General features: G+C 55.0%; 1 protein-coding gene across 4 annotated transcripts in view; it reads right to left on the bottom strand.

Annotated features, from left to right (window-relative positions):
- The window catches only part of LOC128813638 (SH2 domain-containing adapter protein F-like), a 34,787-nt gene extending 8,740 nt beyond the window's left edge, over nucleotides 1-26,047 (bottom strand). Inside the window, exons 1-7 of one of the 4 annotated variants that reach the window (XM_053988927.1) lie at nucleotides 25,508-26,045; nucleotides 18,420-18,549; nucleotides 17,281-17,490; nucleotides 15,611-15,748; nucleotides 12,694-12,865; nucleotides 12,278-12,397; nucleotides 3,409-9,173 (exon numbers count right to left, since the gene is read on the bottom strand). In XM_053988927.1, coding sequence (XP_053844902.1) covers nucleotides 8,987-9,173; nucleotides 12,278-12,397; nucleotides 12,694-12,865; nucleotides 15,611-15,748; nucleotides 17,281-17,490; nucleotides 18,420-18,549; nucleotides 25,508-25,975 — 1,425 coding nt within the window. In that variant the 5' untranslated portion in view covers nucleotides 25,976-26,045 and the 3' untranslated portion in view covers nucleotides 3,409-8,986. Of the gene's footprint in view, nucleotides 1-3,408; nucleotides 9,174-12,277; nucleotides 12,398-12,693; nucleotides 12,866-15,610; nucleotides 15,749-17,280; nucleotides 17,491-18,419; nucleotides 18,550-24,849; nucleotides 24,916-25,507 lie in introns of those variants that run through there. The other 3 variants (XM_053988930.1, XM_053988928.1, XM_053988929.1) reach the window with 3 other exon arrangements.
- Nucleotides 26,048-26,199: the final 152 nt, after the last annotated feature.

Raw genomic sequence — 26,199 nt, 5'->3', positions numbered from 1 at the left:
TAATACTGTAAATTAAAGTGGTTTTTTTTTTTTGTTAAGGGCTTGGCGAGCAGAGCCAGGAGGCTACAAAACGCAGCACAAGTACTGCAGCAGCCTCCCCCCGGCCCCCTCGCTGCCTAAAACCCATGAGCGTTAAGACAAACGGGGCTCGGGGTCACACGGAGCGGGCCCCTCGGGCCGAGGCGCCGCCGGGGCTGGGCCGAGCGGCCCGCGGGCCCCTTCCCGCGGCGGCCCGGGCGCGGGGCAACGCCAGGCGCCCTCCGGGCCGCGGCAGCCGCAGCGTGGGGCCGGGGGGCGGCGGGCTCCGGCCGTGCTCGGGGCGCTCTGCGCGGGAACACCCCGGGGAAAGGCCCCGCCCGCCCCGCTCCGCCCCCGCCCGCCGCGTACCTCGGCTGTCGGCGGGGATCGGCGCCGGCGCGGCGGGGCCGCTCTCGGCTGCCGGCGGGAGCCGCTGCCCGGCGCACATCGACTTCAGCACCTGGAACACGGCGAGCGGCGCCACGTTCATGCGCAGCAGGTCCAGCAGCACCCTGCGGGGGGGGACACCGGCACCGGGAGCGCCCGTCAGAGGGGGCTCCGGCGTCACCGGCGGCTCCCGCGGGGGCGCCCCCACCGCTCACCGGAACACCTCCGGGTCCAGCCCGCTGCCCGCCGCCTGCGCCAGTTCGAACAGCTCCGCCTCCTCCGCGCTCAGCAGCTGCTTCCGCCGCAGCCGCGTCTCCGCCATCGGCGCCGGTGCCGCCATTCCCGCCGTCCCCTCCGACATGGCTGCGCGGCCACGCCCCCGGCGGCCACGGCCCCTCACACCTGGACACGCCCCCTCACTGGTCGGGCAATGGCTCCGCCCCCTCCAGTCCGGCCCTGTTGCTCCCGGCGCGGCCGGCAGGAGGCAGCAGCTCTCCAGCCGCGCCCCCGGCCACGGGCCTCTGCCTGGAACGGCCGCAGCGCCCGCGGTGTGAGGCGTGAGGTGCGAGGTGTGCGGTGTGATGTGTGCGGTGTGCACTGTGAGCTGTGCGGTGTGATGTGTGCGGTGTGCACTGTGAGCTGTATGCTGTGAACTGTGCGGTGTGAGGTGTGATGTGTGAGGTGTGCTGTATGTGCTGTGCGGTGTGCGCTGTGAGGTGTGCAGTGTGCGCTGTGAGGTGTGCAGTATGCACTGTGAAGTGTGCGGTGTGAGGTGTGCACTGTGTGCTGTGGCTGTGTGGTGTGAGGTGTGCACTGTGTGGTGTGAGGTGTGTGGTATGTGCTGTGAGGTGTGCAGTGTGAGGTGTGTGGTGTGAGCTGTGTGGTGTGAGGTGTGCGGAGTCCGCTATGCACTGTGCAGTGTCCGGTGTCCGCTGTGCAGTGTCCCATATCCGCCCCGCTGCCCTCCACGCGGTCTCCCCGCGGGCGCCTCCGCTCCAGAGCAGGGCAGAACCCAGCAGGGGCCGCTGAGCGCACAAAGGGCAGTGCGGCAGTTTCGGGTGCAGAGGTGCCGTGGGGACCTGCGGAGCTACAGAGAACCCGTGTTCCCACGGCTGTCCCCTGGGCCGGGCGGCAGCTCTCTCGAACACGTTGCAGTCCCTGAGCCCAGAGAGCATCTGGGGAGCCTGGGGGAGAAAACAGGAAATTTGGGTCTTGTGTCGAACCGCGGTGAAGAGCTGGCAAACTGAGATTGAAATTCCTCTATCTAAATGGAAATGAGCTGTTGCCATCAGGGAAGGATGGTCCATCACCGCTGCCCCAGCCCAGCACACATAGGCCTTGGAGCTGCGCTGTTAATGGAGAGCAGAGCAGAGGAGTCACTGCATCCCCCGACATTGCCATGACAGACCCCATCCCATCCCTACACCAAGCCACAGGAGACAGATGCTCCCACTCCACATCCCAAGCAACCTGTGAGTCTGTCAGAAGGTGACCTGACCTTGTGCCCTGATGGCCAGGCTGACACACATTTACCACAGAAGCCAAGATAGGAATGATATGGATGATGATAAAAGAATGATCTTGCTCTTTATGGCCTGAAGCAGGACCAGCCCAGCAAGAACAATTATTGCTGTGTTTTGAGTGGGAGCAGCTGCTGCCAGCACGAATGACTGCATTGTATGTGGGGCTGCAATGCCAAAGCCACAGAGTCTAAGGTTGTCTCAACAGCTGGACTTTCAGAGCGACCCTCAGCTGAGTAGGGAGTGCAGGGTCTGTGATGCAGGGGGACTGAAAAACACCCCTGTGCTTGATCTCTTGCCTGTTCTGGAATATGATGTGCCACTTCCTTTGGGACAGGCTGGAAGTTGAGTGCAAATGCAAGAGCCCTCATTGTGTGGGTGATGCAGTCTTCAGACTTGGTCCCACATGGACTACCTCCCCCAGCCTGTGGCATGTGAGAGCTCAGCTACACCTCACAGCAGAAGAAAGTGAGATGCTTTTTAGCTCAGCACTTCTTTGGGGAAAAAAAAAAAAAAAAAAAAAAAAAAAAAAAAGAAAACCAGGAACTGCCTTCTGTACAACAAACTGGAGAAGTTTTAGCATGTAGCTCCCTCCTTTCCAGCCCCAGTCTGTTCCAGCTGGCAGCTCTCCCTGTGTGCTGTGGTCACTAGCATCACAAACAGGGCTGGAGACCTTCCCAGGGCAAAGGACAGGAGACTGTCCCTCCCATGCTTCCTTCATAGGTCACGGCTGTGTCACACCTTCCCCACATTTCTTGGTGTAAGCCTGGATGAGTTTAGTCTGCAACTTGGAGTGACAACCCTCTCCTCTGCACTTCAAGGTTTTCTCTGAAGCATTTCTGGGGGCTCTGTTATCTCAGTTTCTCCCTTTTGCTCTCCCAGTCCAACAGGTCAGTAGAGGAAGTCCTTGGGAACCCATAAACTTCCCCTGAGGAGGCCTCAGTTACTGGAGCCACATTCTGGGTGGCACCTGGGACTCTGGCTTAAATGACACTGAGCAGGACCTTGGGTCTTGCAGCCCACCAGACACTCTCCATTACCTCTGGCAGGACTTTAAAACCCAACCACCATTCAGTCTGTGGTTTCCAGAGAAGGACGAGCCAGGACAGCCCAGGATGTTGATGCCAGGCTGCATCTCAGCCCTTGCAGGACATGTTTAAAGACGGGCTGAGCACATGGGGGCAGAGGAGGCTCCGACAGCCTGCATGTGCGGAAGGAAAAGAGAGCTAGGTGCAGCAGAGAGCCTGCAATCCTTGCAGTGAGTTACCAGAAAGAGCTGTGGGTTGCTCAGACATGGCCCTACATGGAGGCAAAGTGATGCTGAGCCTTCCCTGCCCACCAGGACACGCTGCGCACGGTCAGGGCGAGCACACCAGAGCCAGGCTGTGCCTGTGAAGAGGTAACTGTGGCAGGAGCTGCAGCGCTGCGCTCGGGCAGTAAATCCCAGCGCACTGTGGACACACAGCAAGGCACAGGACGAGGAGAGGGGACATGCAGCAAGCCTGCCAGTCCCACACAGGCAGTCAGGGCTTGCTATTTATTGGAGAAAAATACAGCACACATATGTTCATGCTGGAAATTAAGAGAAAGACTGGTGGCTGTGCAGGTCATCAAGCTGAGCAGGATAGGAAGGACAGAGAATGCCTGAGGTACAACTACTGGCTGAGGACACTGTGAATGCAGGAGATGAGGGTTAGCATGACATCAGGGAGGGAAGGAGCAAGGTCACCTCCCTATGAAAGAAGGGACAGGCTTAAGAAAACCTGGATATGGCTCAAATCTCAAATAAATGCAGCAAATGTGCCTACCACATCCAGAAAATGGAAAAGAGGGATTCAAATGTATCTGGATTTTTGTATCTTTCTGAGGCTTTTTGCAAGAAAACTCAGCTCCCAGATAGAAAAGCAAATGCAAACAGAATTTATCACAGATACATTGTCTCAGGATAAGGTAATGATTTCTCTTTGATAATTAATTTTGACAAGGTGATACAGAGCATTCTAGTAGAATGTGTCCCTGCCCATGACAGAGGGCTGGAACAAGATGAGCTGTAACGTGTCTTCCAACCCAAACCAATTTATGATTCTATGCTTTTATGATAATTTAGCCTGGTTAGATTTAAGGAAGAAGTTTGATTTGCACCCAGTATGAAGCAGTTTCCAATGCTGGAAGTCATGGGTATGGATTTAACGAGAGGAGGAACCAGCTAACCAAGTAAAATGCTGGGCTACGTTAAAGGGATGTCTCTGAGCAGCTTCCAGCACTGCTCCCCACCTCAGTCTTGGAATGCCCCCACTAAAGTTAATATCAAGGACAGGGCTGGTAGTGTGGAATCATCATGCCTGGGATGTTTTGGGGAGGGACACAGCCACACCACTAGCAAGGCACTGGGATGGTCTCACCTGGAAGATCATGGAATCCTAGGTTTGGGTTAGAAGGTCATCTAGTCCAACCTCCTACTGTGAGCAGGGACATCTTCAATTAGATAAGGTTGCTCCAAGCCCTGTCCAACTTGGCCTTGAATGTTTCCACACATGGGACTTCCACCACCTCTCTGAGCAACCTGTATCAGGGTTTTACCACCCACACTGTAAAATACTTGTATCTAATCTAAATTGATGTTCCTTTTAGCTTAAAACAATTTCCCCTTCTATGTGCCCGAGCGTGGTAATTTGGAGACAGGCCTCCAAAATTGTGCATGAAAAATGACAGAACTACTCACAGGTGTAGACTCAAAATTAAGTGGAGGCATCCAAGCAGAGATGTCTTGGGACAATTTCCAAACAGGATACCAGGAGCAAGTAAGTGGTTTGGAAGGCTGCTGGGAACCATACTGAAGGGACTGAGTGACAGAAGTCTCCAAGTCAGAAGTTGAAACTTGTCCTTTGGGTCAAATATTTGGTCTTTAGGAGAAGATTAGAGAGGAGGCATTCAGCTGGGCCATGTCTGTGCCACTGCATATGTGTGCTCTGTATGTGCTACCCTGCACATTCCACTGGCAGCCTGAAGGGATTAGGAGCAAATTTCTCTCCTTTGCTCTAAACTCTGGCAGCTGAGCTGTTATCTGATCCTCCTGTAGATTGCTGTGGTTGGAGGCAAAACACAGGGCACAGCATTCTCAGGGATACTCAAGTAATTTAAGCATCCCTGCTAGGGCTGGGGTTTCAAACTAATCACTAGGCTTGGGCTTCAAGGAACTTCTCCAGGCCAGAGGGGTAGGAAGGGGCATGGATGACATGGTGAGGTTTAACCCAGTCCCACAAGGATCAGTTGCTGGATCTCTCCAACCGCTGAGGTACTTAGGAGCCTTGATGACTTGTGCTGGGATGGGTGATGTGAAGCTTGGCACAAAGGGCTTCATTTCTAGCAGGTGGGAGACATTAGGGACAGAATCCAGTGAACACACCCCACCTTCCCAGATGGTCAAGCTCCAATTCTGCCCTGTATCAGCCTTTTGTCCCTCTTGGTTGCCTCCATCCTGCAAAACTATATGTTTTCATAGAATCATAGAATGGTTTGGGTTGGAAAGGACCTTAAAGCTCATCTTGTTCCAATCCCCTGCCATGGGCAGAGACACTTTCCACTGTCCCAGGTGCTGCAAGCCCCATCCAGCCTGGCCTGGAACACTTCCAGGGATGGGGCAGCCACAGCTTCTCTGGGCAACCTGTGCCAGGGCCTCACCACCCTCTCAGCCAAGAATTTCTTCTTATCTCATCTAAACCTGGCCTCTCTCAGTTTGAAACCATTCCACCTTGTCCTGTCACTCCAGGCCCTTGTCCAAAGTCCCTCTCCAGCTCTCTTGGAGACCCTGAGGCCACTGGAAGGGGCTTTAAGGTCTCCCTGGAGTCTTGTCCTCTCCAGGCTTAACAGCCTGAACTCCTCCAGCCTGTCTTCATGGGAGACAGCCCTGTGAGCATAATTTTCGTCAGTGAAGTCCTGTGCAGGGGTAACACAGCCCCAAGCTGACCCAAAACCAGGCAGAGTGGCACGAGGCCAGGGCTGCACCAGCTCAGCCCTGACACAGTGCACAAGCTGTTCTCAGCAGTGCTAATCCAATTACAAAACAAACTTCCTTCCCCCATTATCAGGAGCTGCACTATGCTAAACCAGCCCTGTGGTTATGGAGGGCTTTGTGAGGGACTAGCAATGAATGACAGAGCTGTTCCACACACTGGGAGGAGGGATTCAGAACACAGGCAGCTGGGAGAACATGGGGCATTGCTGGGACAAGTGGATTAGGAATTATTACAAACAAAGGTCTTTGGTCTAACTTTATATTCCCAACAAGGTTAACCTTAAAGCCACATAAGATTCTTCACGGCCTTTTCTCTCCTGGGGATTAGCATCTTCATGAATAGGGATCCCTGTCACCTCTCAAGCCCCATTGGATGTCTGCCCTCACCCACTCAATTCCCAAACAATGCTCACTTCAGTCACTTCAGGATGGCAAAGGCAGCACTAAAATATCCTTTCAAGAGAAATTCAGTTCAAATTTTCTGGGGAGCTGCTGTTCACCTCCCACCACCGAGGATGCTGGAACTGGAGTCATATATTTTTTGTGGTCAGGACAAAAGAAGGGGAGATAAAGGGTTATCTCCCTTTATTTGGTATTGGTGAGACCACACCTGGATACTGTTTCCAAGTACATGAAGAGAGGAAGAGAGCGAGAGTCCTGCCTGAGGATGGTCGGGGGCAGAACAATGGAGTTTCACTTCTTTAGCCTGGAGAAGAAAGGGGTCAGGAGAGATGTAATTCCCACAGCAACGACCAAGAGCCATTTTGCTGAAGCACTTGGACACACACAGCCCAGCTGCAGGGCAGTCCTGCTGGTCCATGACTGGTTCTGGGCAGCTGGTGCAATGCACACAGGTCTCCTTCCTCTCATCCCTGTGCTCAGCAGGGATGTTCCTGAGATGGAGCCAGGCTGCCTGAGCAGGATTTCACCATAAGGCTGCACAGCCAGCACTGGCTTCCAGGCAGTTTGCTCCCTGCCACAGCTCCTCAGGAAAACAGCCCCACACTATGTGGGGAACTGCATGGACACAAGAAGCCTCTTTTTTTCCCACCCACAGCTTCCAAGAAGGCAGAGGATCCCCCATGATGAGCTCTTCACTGGAGCCATCAGGGCACAGTGGGGCTGCTAAGTGGCGCTTGAAACCTTCTAAGTGCAGAAGGGGCACCCAGCAGCATCGCTGCAAATTTCTGCATCTCCAGCCCTTCCTGCAGGGTCTGGGAGAAAAGCCCTCCCACTGGAGTCACCTCCATCCCCACTGGACAAAATGCCTCCCTGGGATGGAGAGAGGCAGCCAGAGCTGCCAGCAGTCAAGTGGGCTGTAAGGAGACACCGGCCAGCTCAATCCACTGCCTTTTAAGGAGCGGCAGAGGCTGAGGCATCCTGGACCAACCCACCACACTTCTGTAGCTCCCAAACACAGGGTGCACTCACAGACCACGCTGGCCATGCCCCATGGTCCCCACAGCAGCTCAAAACTGTGCAGGGCAGCCAGGACAGCCATCTCTCAGCTAAGATAGAGTCTGAAAAACCCCAAAGCCCCAGATGGCAGAGCTGGGTTCCTGCAGTGGCTGCAGCACTCACCCACACAAAATCCCCACAGTCCCATCAATCACCTCAGTGTCCCCCAGCAACCAGCAGGGACAGCTTCTTCCTGGCAGCAGGCAGAAGGGAGGATGATGCTTTTTCACAAAGCCTTCACCAGGCCACTGCTAACTCATCCCACCAATGCCCGAGGGCTTTGCTCCACTAACAGAAAAGGTTTTGCTGGTCCAGCAGCAAATTTGCTGCTGTCATCCTCATCCAGAGAGCAGAGGGGAAAGGGAATGTGCTGCTGGGGAGTAACAGCAGGATGCAGCTTAGGCTGAAGCATGGATAGAGGAAATGTATGTGCATGGGTATAGGAGCAACACCAGGAACAAGGTTAAAGGCAAGGTATGTATGAAACAGTACAGAGCACAAGAGAAAGGTTCAGCCAGAAAAAAGAGGAGCAAACTGGCCCAAAGACAAGGTGTCAGGAAGACAAACAACAGGAGTGGAGCCAGTAATTTCTCAGAGGAGATCAGGAGCTCTGTGAAATTCAGGGACTTTGCCTAAGATTTATGAGAGGTGAAGGAAAACAAGAAGGCAAAAGATCCCAAAGGGCGCCCTCTTCTACAGGGAGTAACAGGCAAGTCCAAAATCAGCTCATCACTGCCCACAAAGGGTCTCAAAGACATGGCAAGGACATGACCACCAGCATCCTTTGTCCTTGTGTCTCAGAGGAGTGCACTGGCTGGACAGGCACGCCAATCTCAGTGTATCCAATGGCACAGGGAAAGTCAATTCCCTTAAAGCTTTTGTATAACAAAATTTCCCTTTCTGCTGTTTTGCTACACTGGTCCCCCGCTCGCAGTGGGATGTGGGCACACAGTCCCATGAAGCAGGAGACACTGCTTTATTAGGCAGTGGTGCTGCACACAAGGCCAAGGCCGGTCACTGTTTATGTTTGGCAAAGGATGGCAGTGAGTACTGAGCACCGGTGCAGTAAGGGCAGCCTGCCTTGCACTGTGCATGCCTTACTGGCCCAGGCAGGTCCTGCTCACCCCTGCCAGCCTCCTTACCTGCAGGCACAGCTGTTTTGTCTCTCATGGGCAGAGCTAGGCACCCTCATGGAGGTACCTCAAGCCTGCTACCAGATGATTTATCCCCGTACTCGCACACACTGCCCCCCTCCCTGGAGTCTCCAAGGTCCCAGCTCCAGTCCTGGCATCCCAAGCTTTGCCAAAGAGGCAGGTGTGGAGGTGTGGACACCCGGCAAACCCCACTCAGCTCCTTGCACAGGGGGTCCCTTCCAGTGCCATGCCAGCACAAAACCAGTGCACGGGAACCCCTGGGAGAGCAGGACGAGGGGCCCGGCTGCAGCAATCCCCGACAGCACCGGCTGTGCCCGGCGAGCTGCTCATGGGCTGATGGTCTGGAGCCCATCCTTGGCACAGTGGTGCTCAGCCCTGTGGATGGGCCAGTTTTGGGTGCAGCCAGCCTTGAGCCTGGCTCGTGGGGGTGATTACTATAGGGTACGGATAGCCACTGGGTAAAGCAAGGACATGTGCTCGGCCCCCTTGATGGGCAGCTTGCGGCTGGCGTAGTGATGGATGATCTCCGGCACGCTGTCAAAGGGCGGGCTGTGCTGACCCAGCACGTACTTGTTCTCCTGTGTCCGTGACAGTTTCATGTGCATGAAGCCTTGGCTGCTCCTGCAAGGACAGATCAAGGCAGGATTAGGGGCTACAGTTGGCCCCAGCCTCCCCTCATTTCCTGACCCCCCTGACACAGGCAGCTTGCCCCTGCAGCTGAGGGGGACACTGCTGGCTCCTGTCTGCAGCCACAGCTCTGCATGCACCATCCTGCTCCTGGCCGACTCCAACAAAACCCACAGATCAAAGGAGGGACATGGCCAATGATGATGCACTGTGTCCCCTTGGGGAGCATGGCCATGCAGTGGGGTGTGTAGGGCCCATCCAGGGTGTGTGTGGTAGGGAAGGCATCACCTGGACAAGAGCAGCAGGGGCACTTGCTGTAGGGTCATGGAGGGGTAGTGGCTTTTGCTCCTTGCATGTGACAGTCCCTTTTGCAACTGCTCTGTTTCTCACAGGATCCCCTCAGCTACCAGATCTCCAGCCTCACCGTGGCAAACCAGGTTTTTCTCCTTTGGCCCACAGCCAAAGTATTTTCTCCTTCCCCCTCTCCCTGTGCCACCACTGCAGGCTCCATAAAACCCGCTCAGCACAGCAAGACCATTTCCCAGCACAGCACGGGCAGCAAGCCACACCAAGCCGTGCAGGCAGATCCTGCCACAAACGCTGATTCCAAGTGACGGACTAATGGCCCTGTTGCTATTAATTTGCATCTCCGAGGAGAGCCACAGCCTGTCTGCAGCGTCTGGATTGCACATTATGGCAAAATATTGATGACTTAAAAGCGACAGGACCTCATCAGTGATGCTGAGCTGCTTCTAGTGCTGCACAGCCTGGCCCCATCCCCCCGGCTGGAGACAGGCCATAATGGACAGCCCAGCTGCATTAGCAGAATGGGTTTGCAATCCATTTAGAGACAGGAGCAAGGAGCCAGCTGTCCTGAGAGACAGCCACAACCCCCTAACATGGGCTGAGGAAAAGCAATAGCTTGGCTGTGTCTTGTGTCCCAGTTGGGAGGGAACCGGATTGCTGCCACACGGAACCATGGAGAGCTGATACTGGTTGTGTTTAGCCCAAATTGCTCCACAGGTCTTTGTCACAAGCTCAGGGATGTGATGAGATCACACCCCTAGCGAGATGACTGACGGAACAGGCTGCAAACACCAGCAGCCAGGACAAAGGCAGGTGGGTGCTGTTCCTGCTAAGCACCTCTTCAGGCACAAGGAAGGACACAAAGCTCTGCAGTGTGGCCTCAGCTACTCTCGTGGAGGCACAAGCCAGGATGGACTCACTCTCCAAGCACCTGAGGCAATGACATGACCCTATCCATGACAGACAGCGTGGGGCTGCTTAGGCTGGACCAGCCAGGACTGTCACAGCAGGGTTAAATCCTTCAAGCTACCTGACCTGCTCCTGGCTGATCTCTCTTGTGCATATTTTCCTTTAAAGCATCACCAAAGCACTTTAGTTCAGCATTGGAATGCTTTTCAGACCATCTCCTTGGCTGTGCCTCCTTCCTCAAGGGAAAAAAAAAGAGCTTAAAAAAATAATAGAGTTGGAGACAGCCAGCTTACAGCTATATAAAAAGCATCCCAGGGGATTTTCCTTGAACAGGCTCTACAGAGAAAGGCAGCGGAGTAAAAATCCCACTCCCGGGGCTGTAGGTTCTCCGCAAACTCTGCAAGGACAGGCAATCCCCAAGCAAGTCCTTGATGGGCTGGAGAAGGTGGAATACTGCTGCACACCATGGCCCAGCACACATGCCATCTGAGAGGAGGATTTTGCCATAAAACGAAGAATGATGGCAAGAAGTAAGGGAAAACCACTAAGAAACAGGTGACTGACTTGTGGAGAGGTGATGGAAAGCCACCTTTGGTGATGGAATGCTACTTCCCAGGCTTTCCAACACAGATGCTGGCTAATGCCATTCACAAGGCAATAGTGAGACCTCTTGCAGCTTCAAATGCAGCTCACCAACCAGAAGAAGCTCCAAGTTGGCTCACAAGCCAGGGCAAGGAAAAACCCAGAAAATTAAAACATCAATAAAAATCCTGACCAAAAAAAAAAAAAAGGGGGAAAAGGGGGAGCTATTCCAGATGGATTTATTGGCTGATCTGAAAGGTCTAAATGCAGAAGGAAGAAAGTGTATTTTCAGTGGAGCTCCTGCCCTGGTTTGGTGCTGAAGGCAACAAAAAGAGTGAAAAAAAATGTGGAGAGAGACAGAGCAATCTAATTCACAATTGTGCCACTGGAAAATTAACAGAGAGGCTGAAACCCCTTGGGAACAATGCAGGTAGAGAGACCACTGGGGAAACTCAAAGTATACTGAGAAAAGCATAGGGTTACAGGGCCTGTTGTTGGGCAGAGATAGCTGAAGTGCTCAATGAATACTTATTTCCCATCTGGCAGGAACACAGCTAATATAGCTGTCCAGCCAAAGAGCAAGAAGGTATTTGCTCATCCATCATCATCTTCAGACAGTAACAGCTTTGATTTTGTGGATTTGTGCTGCCCCAAGAGCCAGCAAAGAGCTGGATGAGGAGCTGTGGGCAGTTCCCCCTGTCAGGACACATGCAGGATGCTTCATGCAATTTTGGCATCCAAGGAATCTGGAAAACCTGGGGAGAATAAAGGTTCCCCAAAAACTGTAAGCAGAAACCAAGCTGTGCTGTGGGGATGAGGTTTCCCTACTGGCAAACCAGAGCCAGGGTAGAGGGTAAAGCCCTCTACAGCTGAGCAATGGATCTATGGGCTGGGGAGGGAAGGATGGGTACCCACATTTCCATCAACAGTGTATTTGTACAGACTTTCTTTTCCCATAAAACTAAGCTACAAAAAAGGGGGAGCAAGAAAACAGAGCTGGAAGCTGTAACCAGACATATTTGACTGAGAAGTGAGGCATATCATTTGATCCATCTGAAGGATTATTAGCACTGCAAGGAAGAGCAGTGGGCCTCCAGATCTTCCTGAGAGATGTTTTTGCCAAACCAGAAACCTGTGCCACACCACAGAAAAGTGTGGACTTCTTACTGGAGCCATTTCTGCCCACTCGTGGTCATCTCATAGTTAGCCAATTAGCATGGGCACAATTCACTTGGGGCACCCACCTAAGAGTCACCTCTGCTGTGGGTCCACAACCCCCCAGCCCTGCCAGGCTCACTCACTTCAAGGAGAGGGAGAAGTCATTCTTGCTGGTCTCGCTGTTGCGCACCAGGTAACTGGCCTCCTTGCACAGCCTCAGCAGCGTCTCCGCGTCTGTCCGGCTGATGGCCCCGTGGTACCAGCTGCAGGGAGAGGGATCAGCTGTGCTGGGCACGGAGCACACACCCTGGCAAGGGATCTGCCCTGGGGCAGCAGCAATGCCAGCACCTTCCCAGGGACTGCAGCCACACTCAGGGAGAGGGAAGGGGCTGGCACCACTGGGGTTGGGAGACAAGGGGCAGGGACAAACAGACTGAAATATGGAACCAAGGGAGAAAGGAAGAAGCAAGTCTGCCCCAGGGCTCCTCATGGTGTGGCCACAGGGCTCCCTAGTGCAGGTGGAAGGGTCGGGCAGCCACGCCAGGCAGGCAGGACTCACCACTGGTTCTCCAGGGGCAGGGCAGGGTCAATCCTCTCCCCGACAAAGGGGCCAGGCTCAGCCGTCAGTGTCTTTGTGCTCTTGAGGTTGCTGGAGCCATGCCTGAGGACAGCCTTGGCCTTCTCCTCCCTGCAGGGCGAGGTGCGGCCATACCCCAGCCCCTCTGATGGACCTGCAAGACAGACACACATCACATGCTGGGATCCTAACTTCCTCTGGCAGGAAGAGCCAGAGCCACTTACATCACACTGGGTCACCTCACACTGCCCCATCCCCTGGCCTAAACAAGGGCAGGGCGGCTCTTGGGCTGCTGCTCACTGCAGTGCCCAGGCTGGAGCCAGTAGCTGAGCCCATGGAAGACATTTCCAGAGAGGTTTCAAAAGCTCAGGAGGTTTTGCTAATGCAAAAATAGATTCAGTGGCTGTGGTACAGGGTTAAGTGAGATGCAGCAAGAAGAGGTTCCCAATCTCAGAGGAAGAGGGGATAGATGGACCTAAAGGAAGCTGTCAGTTTGGAACCAATGGACACATTCTGCTGGCACAAATAAACAGGGGTGAAAAAACAATTCCTCGAGGTGGGAAGGGGATATTTTACTGCAGGTACCTCCCTGACACTGCCACCTGCCTGCCACCAGCCACAGCCATGAGTGCGGGAGATTGACCAAGCCGGTGCCCCAGGGACCTGGCCTCCCACTGCCTGTTATTTCCACGCAGGATGATTTCAGCATTAACAATATCGGTTCTCCGTCCTCCCAAGAGTTCGTTATTGCTCCCTGTACCACCAACCCCCTTACACAAATTACTTATTGATCGGGCAGAGCTGCCACAGTGTGGGGCTGCCAAGGGCTGCCAATGTGGCAGCAGTCACCCTGGAGGTGGCCAAGCCCAGAAATGCCCTAGGACTTCTCAAATGCCCCAGACAGGACAACTTTCCTGTTGCTTCCTGGCTGCTGGAGGCAAAAAAATAGCCAGAGGGATGTTTTCCTCTCTAGCAGGACATCCTATAAGGCAGCTGTTTGAGTGACACTTTGTCCAGGCCCTATGCAAGTGAGCAGGACTCCAGCCTCCCCAGCACTGCAAGGAGGGGAAGGCAGCCAAAAGCAAACCCAGCCAAAATCCTCTGCAGCTTAGCATGGCATAAACCACCCTGAGCACAGCTCAAGGAGGAGGTGCCTGGCATTATGGCTTGACAAGCCCTGTTTCTGCAGCGCTCTGGCTTTTCACCAACCATGCTCACCCTTGTACATCATACACAGGCTTCAATTTCAACTCATCACCTTAAAAAATCGGGGCAATCGTTAAAAAGCCAGACAATCAAACAGCCCAAGTGTTTGCTGGCGGCACAAAGTCATTGCGTTACAGGCTCAAAAGAAATGCATTGCACCTGTCAGAGGGAGACAGAGGCAGGTGCATGATTAAACAGGATATTAAAAACAAGCCCTTAGGAGGAAGAAGACATCCTTCAAGATGTTCAAGTCACCCCCAGACATGGGAAATAGAAAATGAGGCAAAATTCTGGCAAGATAAATTTAATACAACAAAGCAAGGCAAGTCAGAGGAAAAAAAACCAAAACAGACTCCGTGTTGCTAAAACCAGGAAAAATGACAAAGTGATGTGTTCATCAGGAGCAGGATGCATGTCAGAGCAACTTAATAAATGATGGGGGAAAAGACAAGGCTGCATAACAAAGAGATTAATTTTTCTTGACACCTGCATTCATTGCAGGAAGAGGATCAGAAAGTTCCCACCTGCCAAAACCTTTCTTCTTGAGGACTGATCTCAGCCTGCAGCATCCCCATGGATTTGGGAAATACCCAACAAAGCCCTGGCAGAGCGGCCACTTTGCTCTCGAGTGCCCCCACCATCAGCAAAATAAGGCATCACCTGCAGCCTGCGCTCAAGCCCACCCAGGAGGCAGCAAAGGCCACACTGGCTTTTATCTTATGAAGCTCTGCAGGGATCTGGGTAGCTGCAGATAAGGAAATCAGACATCTGCAGCTGGCACTGCAGTGAGTGCCCACCCAGACAGCGTTATTGATACACAGGCAGGCACAGCACACTACTGCACAGGAAAAGGCAAAGCATCCCAGCTCCCCACTGGTAACAATCCAGTCATGGCTTTCCACAAACTCCCCCCACCTAATGCTCTTGGCAAAATCCTAATTTACCACAGCGTAAGAGCAAGGTCCTTGAAATATTAATAAAGGGTTAAAAGAGAAGCAGCAATATTTGGCTTTCATAAGTGAGACTGCCAGCAGCATCCAAAGGGGATTTACCCAGGGGCTCTCTGCTCAGCGCACACAAAAAAGGTTTCACAGCAAGGCAAACCTGAGATGACAAAGTGTACCTGGGAGATTTGGCTGCTCAGGATAGCAAAAGCAAGAGTGGAGAATCCACAGGGACCTCCTGACACTAAGCAGCAAGGTAATAAAACAGCAGAGGAAACAGAGCAGTGCTAAATAATGAAGAGGGGAAAAAACAGCCCAGCTTCAGCACTGTGATCTGAATTAGCTGCTAACACACCTGTAAGGGACTTGGACATTAAAAGTCATCAGTCGTTGAGAAGATCTTAAAAGCAGCCATCAAATGTTGGGAATTTAAAGGCAAAGAGGAGAGAACAAAAGGGACAGTAACGACTCTGCCATGCCATGGACTAATCTCCCAGAGCAGCTGTTCTGCTGAGAGCAAAGAGGCACCAAAGAGCTAGTGCCTATTTGCAGCAGAAAGTACAGCAGGACAAACACCTGGTGTCCAGCACATGACAACTGAAGGGGCCAGGAGGAGCAGGGGGAGGGCAGAGGAGGAGGGTCATGTCTGACACTGGCCAGGGCAAGCCCCAAGGCATCACAGCGATCCAGAGTCACAGCAAACATCGGCTGCAGCCCACCCGGACATGCCGCTGTCATGCAAGACCCACCATTGGCGTCTTCGTAGCTGTGCTGGCTGTGCTGCGGAGGGATGGGGGCACCAGCCTCCCCTTCCGGGGGGCTTTCACTGCTGTCCAGCTGTCCCACCGGCGGGGGCCATGGCAGGTCTTTAATGACCTTGATTTCAACTGGATGGGGGGGTGGGGAGGGTGTGGGAAAGAGAAAGAAAGAGAGAGAAAGAAAGGATTTAGAAAAAACCATCAGCAACACCAGAGGCCCACAGAGAAGGAGAGTAGTTGTTGGGGGGAAAGACCTGAGGATTAAATTCCCAGGAGCCCTACATCAGATTGGCCATCTCATCCCCTCCACAGTACCAAGCAGGGACAGGCCTGAGGTGGGACACATTCCCAATGGAGAAACCCTGCTCCTCCCATCAGTTTTTCCAGCCAACCCTCTCTGGGGTTTGGGGGAGCCTGCAATCACCTCGTTTCACATACTTGTCTGTCTAGGGGTCTTGCCCAAGCATCCCATTACCATCTGTCCTGCCTGTGCATCTGTCTTGCCCTAAGTACCTTCCACAGGGTCCACGTTTCGCTGCCAGGCACCAGTGGGTTGCAGCCTTGCACCAGTAGCAGCTGCCCAACAGCAGGAGTCCCATGGACCCCCCGAATGGGGAATGGGCCAGCAGAGACATTTTGGCATCATTGGAGAGAAAAAAACACCCCACAAGACACAGCAGGATCTGCTCTGGCTTCAGAAAAAAGCAGGCAGCACGTCCCAGTGTGGCCCAGGGAACAGCAACCTGACTCCCTTGGGACACGGAGCAGGCCTGATGCACCCTGGGCAGCACCCACATGCATCTACATGTGAGCCAGACCTGTGAACACACCACTTCCACTGGGGATATCAAGCAAGGTGGCTCATCCAGAGCACGGACACCTCAGCACAAACCCAGCCCAGCAGAGTACAGTGTTCCATGGCGGAGTCCGACACGCCGAATCCTCGGCATGGGGTGCTGTGGGACCTGGTAGCCCCAAGCACAAGTAGGCACTGTGACACTGAACCCAGCACACATATCTCCAGCTCACAGTGCCCAAACCCAAAAGGTGAACCACTCCCCAACCCCAAATTTCCACATCTCTCTCTGCCATCATTTACACACAGTGCCACCAGCCCAAGCACCCTCAGCACCAGCTGCAGCACAGACACACAATGCTGCAATTAAAATGCATCCTAGATAAGTGTAGCAATTAGCCAGCACCGGCAAGGAGCCAGCGCTAATGCACCGCATGGATTTCCTCATTACCAAACACAAACACAATCGATCCCACAGCGCAGATAAATAGGTCAGGGGGGCTGGACAAAGGCTCCTTGGGTATCCTCCTGCCCTGAGGAAGGAGGGATCTGCTTGAGCCCAGGGTTAAACCCACCCCTGCAACGCAAGGTTGAGAGTGTTAATTTGCACCAGAGGCTGTGATCAGTCAGAGTATGGAAGAGCCAATGGGAGACAGGTGTTGGACAGGTTACCAAGGCAGCTCTATTTATCACTCTGTCCAGCCTGGCTCCCTGCTCAGAGAAACAGCTTTTGCAAGAGCATAAGCACTTCCTGAGCTATGAAAATGCAGAGACCGACATTATTGAGCCCCAGAAGATGAAGGAACCTCAAAGATGGAGCTTCACAAAGAGTGTTGTTTGCTTTATGGCTGCTCCCATCACTCACCTGCAAAGGCTTTGGAGATCCGCTCCTTCTTCCATTCCCAGGGCTGGTCATACTCCTCTGGTGGCCGCTCGTCATCCTCGGGCAGCCGGGACTCCCTGGGCCTGGGGCAAGCTGAGCAGTCACTGTCCATGTCCAGCACAGGCTCATAGGGAGTGTCATAGAGGTGCAGCGGCTGGGCAGGAGCTTCCCGTAAGCCCTTCTGGCGGATCTCTATCCACAGAAGAGGGAAAAGACCATGAGCCTTCTGCCCAACCAGCCATGGTCCCCCAAACGGTGCTAGATGACAAGGATCAATATCACCCGTGGTAAAATGGGGTAGGGAGCATCAGCAGAGGAGGAGACAGCGAGCAGCTGCCAGGAGCAGGAGAGCTGCTCAGCAGCACCAAGATCCCCACAGTCCCACACCCCCACTCCTGGGCAGCCTGGCAAAATGGGGTCCATGGGGATAGAGTACCCTGAGCCTGATTTCCTGCAAGCAGTGAGGCTGGGTTTCTCCCCTGGACACCCAGCGTGGTTGGTTTAATGGAACGCCCTTCCCTCAAGCAAAACAAGGCACAAGCACCCTCTTCATTGCTTGCTGGTTTTTCCAAGAAATATCATGGACTACTTCAAAAAGCCACATGAGCTTTCCAGAAAACACTTACTCCAGGAAAGCCACAGAGCTGCAAAGCAGAGCCAGAGCCAGCATGGTGACCCTGAGCACTGCCTTCAGGAGCACATGCTCCCAGCTCACCAGCTTTCCAGCCCTAGACAGGCCCACTGGGTGCCCTGCTGCTGCAGCAGACACAGCATGTTCTGGCCCAGTCCTAACTGAATTAAATAGCTCCCACATCCATCTTAGTTTTAAGCCAGATGCATGGAATGTCAGGTCTCTCCTGACTCAACCTGGCAACTGGGGTCCTGGGGGACAGGGAGAGATGTGCCTGTAGTGTTCAGACAGTCTTTGCATGCTCTTGCAAACCCAGCACACAAGGATAAAGCCGGGAAAATTTGCCTGCAAAATGGCTGTCCCATCACCCAACCCAGGTTTGCCTTATGTGGGGGAGCTGATGCTGTCACAGGCTGCAAGGAACAGAGTACACCAAACTCAGGGACCAGAGGTGTAAAGAGTGGTCTTTGCATGATGCTTTCCACCTTACCAGCCATCATCTTCTGGGCTTCGTATGGCTCCATATATCCATCATTCTCCATCACCTTCTCCAGCCCTGCCTGGCTACCTGCCACCTGTGCCGCATCAAAGGGATCTGCATAGTCCTCCAGAACAGCCAGCTGGAAGAGGGGAAGAATAGGAAAAGGGTTAAGGCACTCTCTGCCTTTACTGGGAGGTGGAAGGCAGAGCTCACCATGAGCTCCTCCAGCAGCAGCCAGAGTGACCGCTGAGAACCCAAACCCACACCATGGCAGCCCTGCAGGCAGCTGACAGCTTTCCAGGTACCGGCACTCGGTTGTGGAAATGCTCCAGCCTTTGTCCTGAAAGCTGAGATGGAGCCAAGCAGAGCAGAAGGTAGCTCTGCCCCTCCCTCACCATCAGGCCCCAACTGCCAGCACCCACATACATGCCCTGGCCCAGTCCCCACCGCAGCACAGGACTGCCAGCAGTGCTGTACCCCTCCATGGCACACAGATGCTCTCCTGCACACAGCCACACTTCCTTTCCCAAGGTGGACAAGGGGCACAGATCCCAAAACCGGGCTGTCAGCTGGCACTGGCACAACTAGGAACTCACTGGTTACTTTCCAGGGCTCCTGTGCACTCATTCGAAGAGCTTTTCTAACAAAAGGGCTAAGAATAGCTATGGCTTCCTCTCCACTCCTTTCCAGGCCTCCACAGCATCCCCAGACACATCCTAAATTAAGTAAGACAAGATAGAACCTTCCTCCAGGAAGTAGAACCAGGAACTTCTCAAGTGCCCATGTCACAGGGTCAGCACTAAAATCCTGAGATTTGTGCTTATTAGTGAAAAGGAGAGGATCCTACAGTAGGATGTGGGGCATGTCCCAGAGTTCAATCCCCTCCAGCACTGGAGCCACATGCCTGCTCTAGCATCTCAGCAGCTTTCCAGTCAGAGCACCCCATCACATGGCCCTGCAGTCCCCAAGAAGTCTGGAGCTGTGCATCCCACATCCAGCCCCAAAGCCTGCTCCCAAAGTGGGGCCAGGCAATATTTCCAGCAGCAATGAAGTGTACCCAAGCACCTTAGCAGGGTCTGCTCACCTACCAGGACGCAAACCCCCAGCTTGGGGGGATTTGCTACCACAAAACAGACTGTGCAGATGTCCCACAGCAAGGACCAAATGTCCCAAGCATGGTGTGGCAGCTGCCTAATTCTACCTGATGCCAGGCTCCATCTTCACCACTATGCTGCCCTGCTCCTGGCCAGCCACGGAGACAATGGCTGCTCACACATTCCTCTGCAGCTCCAATAATCAGCTTAAAACAAAAGATTTCTCCCTCCTTCCTGTGCAAAATGCCCAACAATAGTCTGTGACAGAAAACCCAGCAGGAAAAGGGAACAGGAACTGGAACTGTAAACACCTCCATGCAGGCCCAAGACTTGGCACCCCTGTGAGCTTACATGAGGTGCACGGCTCTCCACGCCTGGCTCACCACCTCCTCCCTAAATGGGCAGCTCCATGGGCAGCCGATGCATGGGAACCAGGTCAGCTCTCCAAGCCCCGTGCCTCCGTGCCAGGGTATGACCAAGTAGCTGATCATCCCCAGAGCACATCCCAGCTGCCCCACAGGAGTAGCACAGGGTTCAGACATAGGAGCTGCAGAGGCTCTCACCCCTTGGCAAGGCAGCAGAGGACAGATGGTGTCAGAGTAGTGGCTCCACCCCAGGCAGGGGGGCAGCGAGCCAGGACAGGGCTCAGGAGCAGCCAGCCCCCAGCTTTGCAGGGCGATCTGCTCTCACGGAGGGGTGGCACGGCATCACTCAGGCCCCCTCAGGCACTGGGGACTCAAGGAGCAGTGCTGAACCCAGCGGTCTGCAGTCCTCTGCTCGCCACCACCAGGGGCAAATTCCCCATGGGAAACACAAGTCGCTGGTGACTTTTACAGCTGCTTGGTCAACCAGGACCTGCTTCCCACGGCTGCCTGAGAGATCTCAGTGAAGCTGCTCCAAACATCCAGGACATCCCATGGCCTCTCCCATGCCTCGAAAGCTGCAGAGGCTCTTGCTGCATCTCAACACCTGCAGGGCCCTGTGACAGCAACAGCATCTTCACACATATGCTCAAGACAGTGGAGGCATGGGCATGCCAGCAGCATCCCTACACACACAAATGCACCAGCTCAACAGCCAAGGTGGGTGAATGGGCTACACCATGTCCAATGCTAACTCTTAGCAGAGCTCTCATGGCTCCAAGCATGCTGGGGTGCTGTGAAATGCAGTTTGCTGACCCTCCTGGGGTTAGCTGTCTGTCCCTCAGGCCCCAAGCCCAACCTGATCACATTCAAACCTACCATGAACCACATTTCCTAGACAGGCACAGACCTATCTTGCTGCTGGTGCCAGTCCTGGACCCTCCCTCTGGGCCATACATACACAGCAGCTTCAGACAGGGCTGGGAGGCTAACCTGCATGCAGTGGTCACTGTCATAGAATCATTAAGACTGGAAAAGAATTCCAAGATCATCAAACCCAACCTTATTTCCAAATGTATTTCCTCGTGTTTAGGTCTGGCTTCCCAGGGAAGAATACATGAGCTCCAGCAGGCTCACAGAGTGCCCCCCCACACACACACAGATGCTTCCAGGTCTAGAAAGCAGAGAATGGTGGAGAATCCTAACAAATCTCTTTCAAGACCCCTAAAACTGGGTATTTTGCCTGCAGAAGTTTGCAGAGGCACTCAAAAGAGATTAGATAGATTTTGCTGGCAGAGGATGCGCCAGAGGATGTGCCAGGATGGGTTCAGTTTCGACCCAGAGCAAATGGCTCTGGTTAGAGGCAAGCTCCTTGGGCTTGGGGGGGGAATTTGCCACACTGGTTTGCTTCTCCACTGCCTCAAGGATGCCACTTCATAGGAGCAAGGTTTCTCAAATGTAGGGTGATGAGAACATAAATCCATTTGTTTTTTAAATGGTTAGATATTACAGCAGAGAGCCACAGAAAAGGTGGGAAGGCAATTACTCCCACCCTTCCCAGAAAAGGTGGGAAGGAGCATCACAACCTCAGGATGCACAAGCGGGCCCACAAGCCATGAGAATGGTGCCTCAAGTCCCAAGACTGAGGGGCTGGAGGCTCCAGCCAGTGCCAGGAGTGGGGCAAACAGCAGGGATCATGCAATTACTGGGCACACCCTAATGCGCTTGCACATGGGGCCGTATTACAGTTGCCCAGGAAACTGAATCTCTGACATTTCTTAATCTGAGTACTGGACTTTATGAGCCATGCAGGGCTCTCAGCAGCAGCCACAGGGCAAACGGCTGCTCCCAAGAGTGGGAGGGGGCCACAGCCGCTGGCAAGGCAGCTCCCAGGGGTGCCCTAAGCCCCCCACTTTGGTCCAAGGCCAGGCATTTCCATGCTTTGCTCATGTTCCATGTTGCTGAGGGAGCTGATCACTGCCTGCCGATCCCACCACACGGCTGTAGACGCATCACCTGCTTATACATAGCACAAGCTTTGCTAGATTTGAAATAATTTGGGTGCAAAGCAAAAGCTTGATATGCAAAGCCACCATCCCAGGGCAGCTCTTGCTTCAGGGAGCAGCCAAGCACCACTTGCACCTGGACACATATCCTGCTTGAGCACGAGTGTTTTTCACGTGTTTATCTGCCACAGCAATGCACACCCAGATCCCTGCTGCAGCACTGAGGCTGGTCACGCTCTATTATACATGCCAACAATGAGGGAAAAAACAAAAATCAAAACAAAATTAACGCAAAGAACCAAATCATCACTGGGTTCTCACAGTGAAACACCTTTTATGCTGCCCACCAGTGAAGGTGACAGATCACAGCTCTTCAAGCCAGTTCACACACCAAAATCCCAGGCAGAGCTGGGGTTCTTTGTCCCATCTTGCCCAGAAACATTCTACCTGCCACCACCTTCTGCCACAACAAGATGTTCCACTGTACACAGAGGTTTGCAGAGGATTCCTGGGCAGATCCCCCACCTGAAAAACGAGTTTCCCACCCTGGACGTAAAGCACATTTGGGGTCTCCTCAGAAGACTGGTAAATTGAGCAAACTCCTTCAGGTGCAAAATTCCTCCGGTTTTACACATCTGGCAGCTCGGCTTTTGGCAGATACTGAAGCCAAACCCAAAAGCAAACACAGCACTGACCTTCCAAGAAGGGTCTGGTGCATGGCCCACAGGGGACAGCTGGGCCAGGCAGGGAGCCTAGGGCTGCATGTGTGGCACAGGAGGAGGGCACGCGGGACCAAGAGCACAGCATCGGCATCACGTAAGATGACTCAGTTCAAGGAGGCTCTCACAGGAAAGACACACACCCAAGAGCTTCCTGACCGGCTGTTCCCACACCCTGCAGCACTGACCTTGCACTCGAGCAAGGACAGCAGCGACTGCTCCTGGTGGGCACAGGACAGAGATGTCCTCAGGCAGACCCCCAAGCCCACCCCCAAGGATGCCCTGGGTGCAGGCAGTAGCAGGTCTCTCAGCGCATCTCTCCCCACTGCATCCCAGTGGCATTGCTTCTTGTGCCTAATCCAAACACAGTGGGGAAGACAGCTCCAGAGTATCCACCCGGCTCAGGTGAACCGCACAGGGCCAGTCCATTGTCCACTGCTGTGGGGAAAGGCCTGGCAGACCAAGCAGACTGAGGAGGATTTGTGCTGTCTACACCATTTCCAGCAGACTTTGGAAAGCAGCACAAGCCACTGCAGAGCTCGCGTTAATGCATCCCCACAGGATGCTGCAGATCCCACAGAAGGCACAAAGATGTGACGGCTCGTGCTACAGCAGCAAAGCATCGTGCAGCCCAGGCAGGAAGGATTTCCGTACCAAGATGTTCTTGCTCTTTCCATTTTCCAGAACAAGCATGACAGCTACAGCAGGCACAGGGTGCCCAGGGAACACAGTCAGCCCCCAGCCACAACAAACCACATGGTCTCAGCCAAACCACACATTCAGGAACCAGCAACTGCTCTTTTCACTTGTCTCCATCCTAATCGTCCCCACTTGGAAGGGCTGAATATTTTACTAGAGCGATTTTCCCCATCAATCATTAACAAAAACCCTCTCTGCTCCAGCAGTTTTATCTGTACACAGAATTGTACTTCTCCTTTAATCTCCAGCATCACTACAACCTAAGGGGTCTGCAGTCTCAGTCCCTGCAGCAGGTAGGGAACAGTGCCCACAGCCTCCTCCTAAGTCTGTGAGCACTACCGTCGTCTCAGCAGAGGTTCCAGCCCAGCTCCAGTATCCCTGCCCTGTTCCAGGACAGCTTGACACCACCAAGAGCAAGGCTCACAAGCAGAAGTAAACCCCCAGCAGGCACTTCCATCCTCCTGTACTACCTTCAGGAAGAGCCACCATGATGTTGGAGCAGTTGGGGAACCCTCCCACTGCTCGGCCCAGTAGATAAGAGCTGCAAAGGCCTTTTCAGCCCAACACAGTTGTTATACATGGTGGGTGCTCCCTGGCTCCTCTAGGAAAACTGTATTAATGGACAGCTGCAAGCACTATCAAATATTTCCACTTTTAGTCTGGTTTCGCCCAGGCTCTGGAGCTCTGTGTCCATCACATACCAGAGCCCTAAACAAATAGGAAGTCTCCTACAGTGGCATGCAGGAGACAATCAGTAATCTAATCACTGCCTATCTTGGAAAAATGAAGGGTCTTCATTTGAGCGGTTTGAGCACAGTTTCCCTAAATGTATCCCAGCTTCTGACTCGTCTCCAAACTTCTCAGATTCTCCCCAGCCTTTGGATCTCCAAACAGCCTGGCTGTACCTGTCAGCAGTCCCTGCTTCCCACAGGTCTGGCTCAGCCTTTTGCAAATCACAGCCCGGGTCCACATGCTCCTGCAGCACATGTTGCAGAGGAAAAACCATCCAGCCTGCCTCAGCAAACCACAGCACCACGGTGGCACCTCTGGTCCCTACTACTAGTGCCACCTTCCTCATCCCCCTCTGCTGCCTGCAGCAGCCAGTTTACCCAGCTCAAAAGGGGAGCTCTGCTGGGCCACTCGAGAAATCTCCCAAAAGCAATTAGTCAGTACAGGCAACTTCCCAAGATCCACCAGCAACAAGTTTTTCTATCTGCTTAAAACATTCTCTAGCAGATTTTTCCCGGTGCTCATTTCATTGTGCCGCCCGGCAGTGTCAGGACTACGGATGGCATCACTGACTGTATTCGCGACTCCCTCCGCCAGCCAGATCTGCAATCCCGTCGAGTTCGCCTGACAAGTCCCGTCTTGCAGGCGGCAGCGCTAGCGGGCACTAATTACCCCCTCCTGCCTTTATTTGCGCAGTCCCCGTATCAGCCTCTCCTCCAAGAGGGAGGCCCGGCACCAACGGCCGCAGCCCCGGTTGGGCTTATCCTCCACCAGGTCCCTGTGCCACTCAGAGCCCGTATCCCCATGGGGAGCTTATTCCCAGCTCCTACCCCTCATCGGGGATGTTTCTCGCCTCCTTGCCAGCACCGACAGCTCCGGGCTCTGCTCTCAACCCTGGAGAAGCCGGCGGGGGGGGGTGGGGTGGCGGCAGACAAAGAGGCGCTGAGGCTCCCTGACAAAGCAGCACGGCATCTCTGGGGGTCCGGCCGCCGCCGCTGGCACGGGCAGCCCGGGCAAGCGGGCAGAAGGGAGATCCGCCGGGCACGGAGCGGTGGGAGGCCCAGGGTCACCGGCCCCAGCGTCGGAGGGCACCGCAGACAGTCCTGTGCTCCTCTGCGAGCGCGCTTCCCGCTGGCGATCATACCTGCCTCCCGCGGGAGCCGGAGGAGAAGCCGGGGCCGTCCCTGTTCCCGCTGACGCGGGCCCGGCATGTCGGTGCTGCCGGGGCATAGGGAGGACGCGACACGGGAGCCCCGTGGAGCCTGGCCGCGCCCCCCCAGCCCCGGTGCTCGAGAATCCTAACCCTGCTCCTTACTGTGGATGCCAACAGTCTGGCGGGACCACCGAGGCCATCTCCGTGACCGAGGCGCTCAGGCTCCACCTGCCCCTAGGGTTCTGGTCCTGCTCCTCACGGCGCGGTCACTCGGGACATCGCAAGTGGCGGGATACCGCGGGGAGAGCACCGGGGCCCCGCGTCCGGTCACTCACCTCCTGCGGCGGCTCGTCGGGCGGTTCGGGACCGACCGGGGGCGAGCTGGAGGGGGCCGGCACCGGCGGCGGCGAGGGGCTGGCGGGCACCTTTTCCACCGCCTCCACCTTGATGAGCCGGTGCTTGGGCGAGACGTAGCGGGGCCCGTCGGGGGCGGCGGCGGGCGGCGGGCCGCTGTAGGGGTCCTCGAAGTCGCGCTCCTTCTGCAGCCGGTAGGCCGCCACGATATCGGGCTGGGCGGCGGCCAGCGGCTCGGCCGCGCCCCCGGGCGGCAGGGGCGGCTGAGGCGGCGGCCCAGCGCGGTAGTCGGGCTTGGGCGGCGCGGGTGGCGCGGGCCGGGCGCTGCGGAAGCCCAGGTGTTCGCGGAGCCAGCGGGCCATGGTGCCCACGCACTGCGGGGCCCCGCCGGCCCCCGCCCCGCCGCTGCAGCCGCCGCGCTCCGAGCCGGCCGCTCCGCTCAGCAGCATCGGCGCCGGCGGACTGAGCGCAGCGGCGGAGCTCGGGGGGGCGCGGGGGAGGCGGCCAGTGCCACCTGCCGGAGCGCCGGGTGCGGGGCCTCCCCCGCCCCGCCCGCACCGCGGCCCCCCGCCCGCTCCCCCCGGCACGGTCCGGCGCGGCCCTGAGCGCGGCCCGGCCTCCCCGGCCCGCCTCCCCCGGGGCCCGCCCCGCTCCCCGCCGCCTTCCGCCGCGC

The sequence above is a fragment of the Vidua macroura genome, chromosome 12 (assembly GCF_024509145.1).
Source record: "Vidua macroura isolate BioBank_ID:100142 chromosome 12, ASM2450914v1, whole genome shotgun sequence".
Lineage (NCBI taxonomy): Eukaryota > Metazoa > Chordata > Aves > Passeriformes > Viduidae > Vidua > Vidua macroura.
The sequence above is the reverse complement of the archived record's forward strand: the minus strand, read 5'-3'. Positions and strand labels throughout refer to the sequence as shown.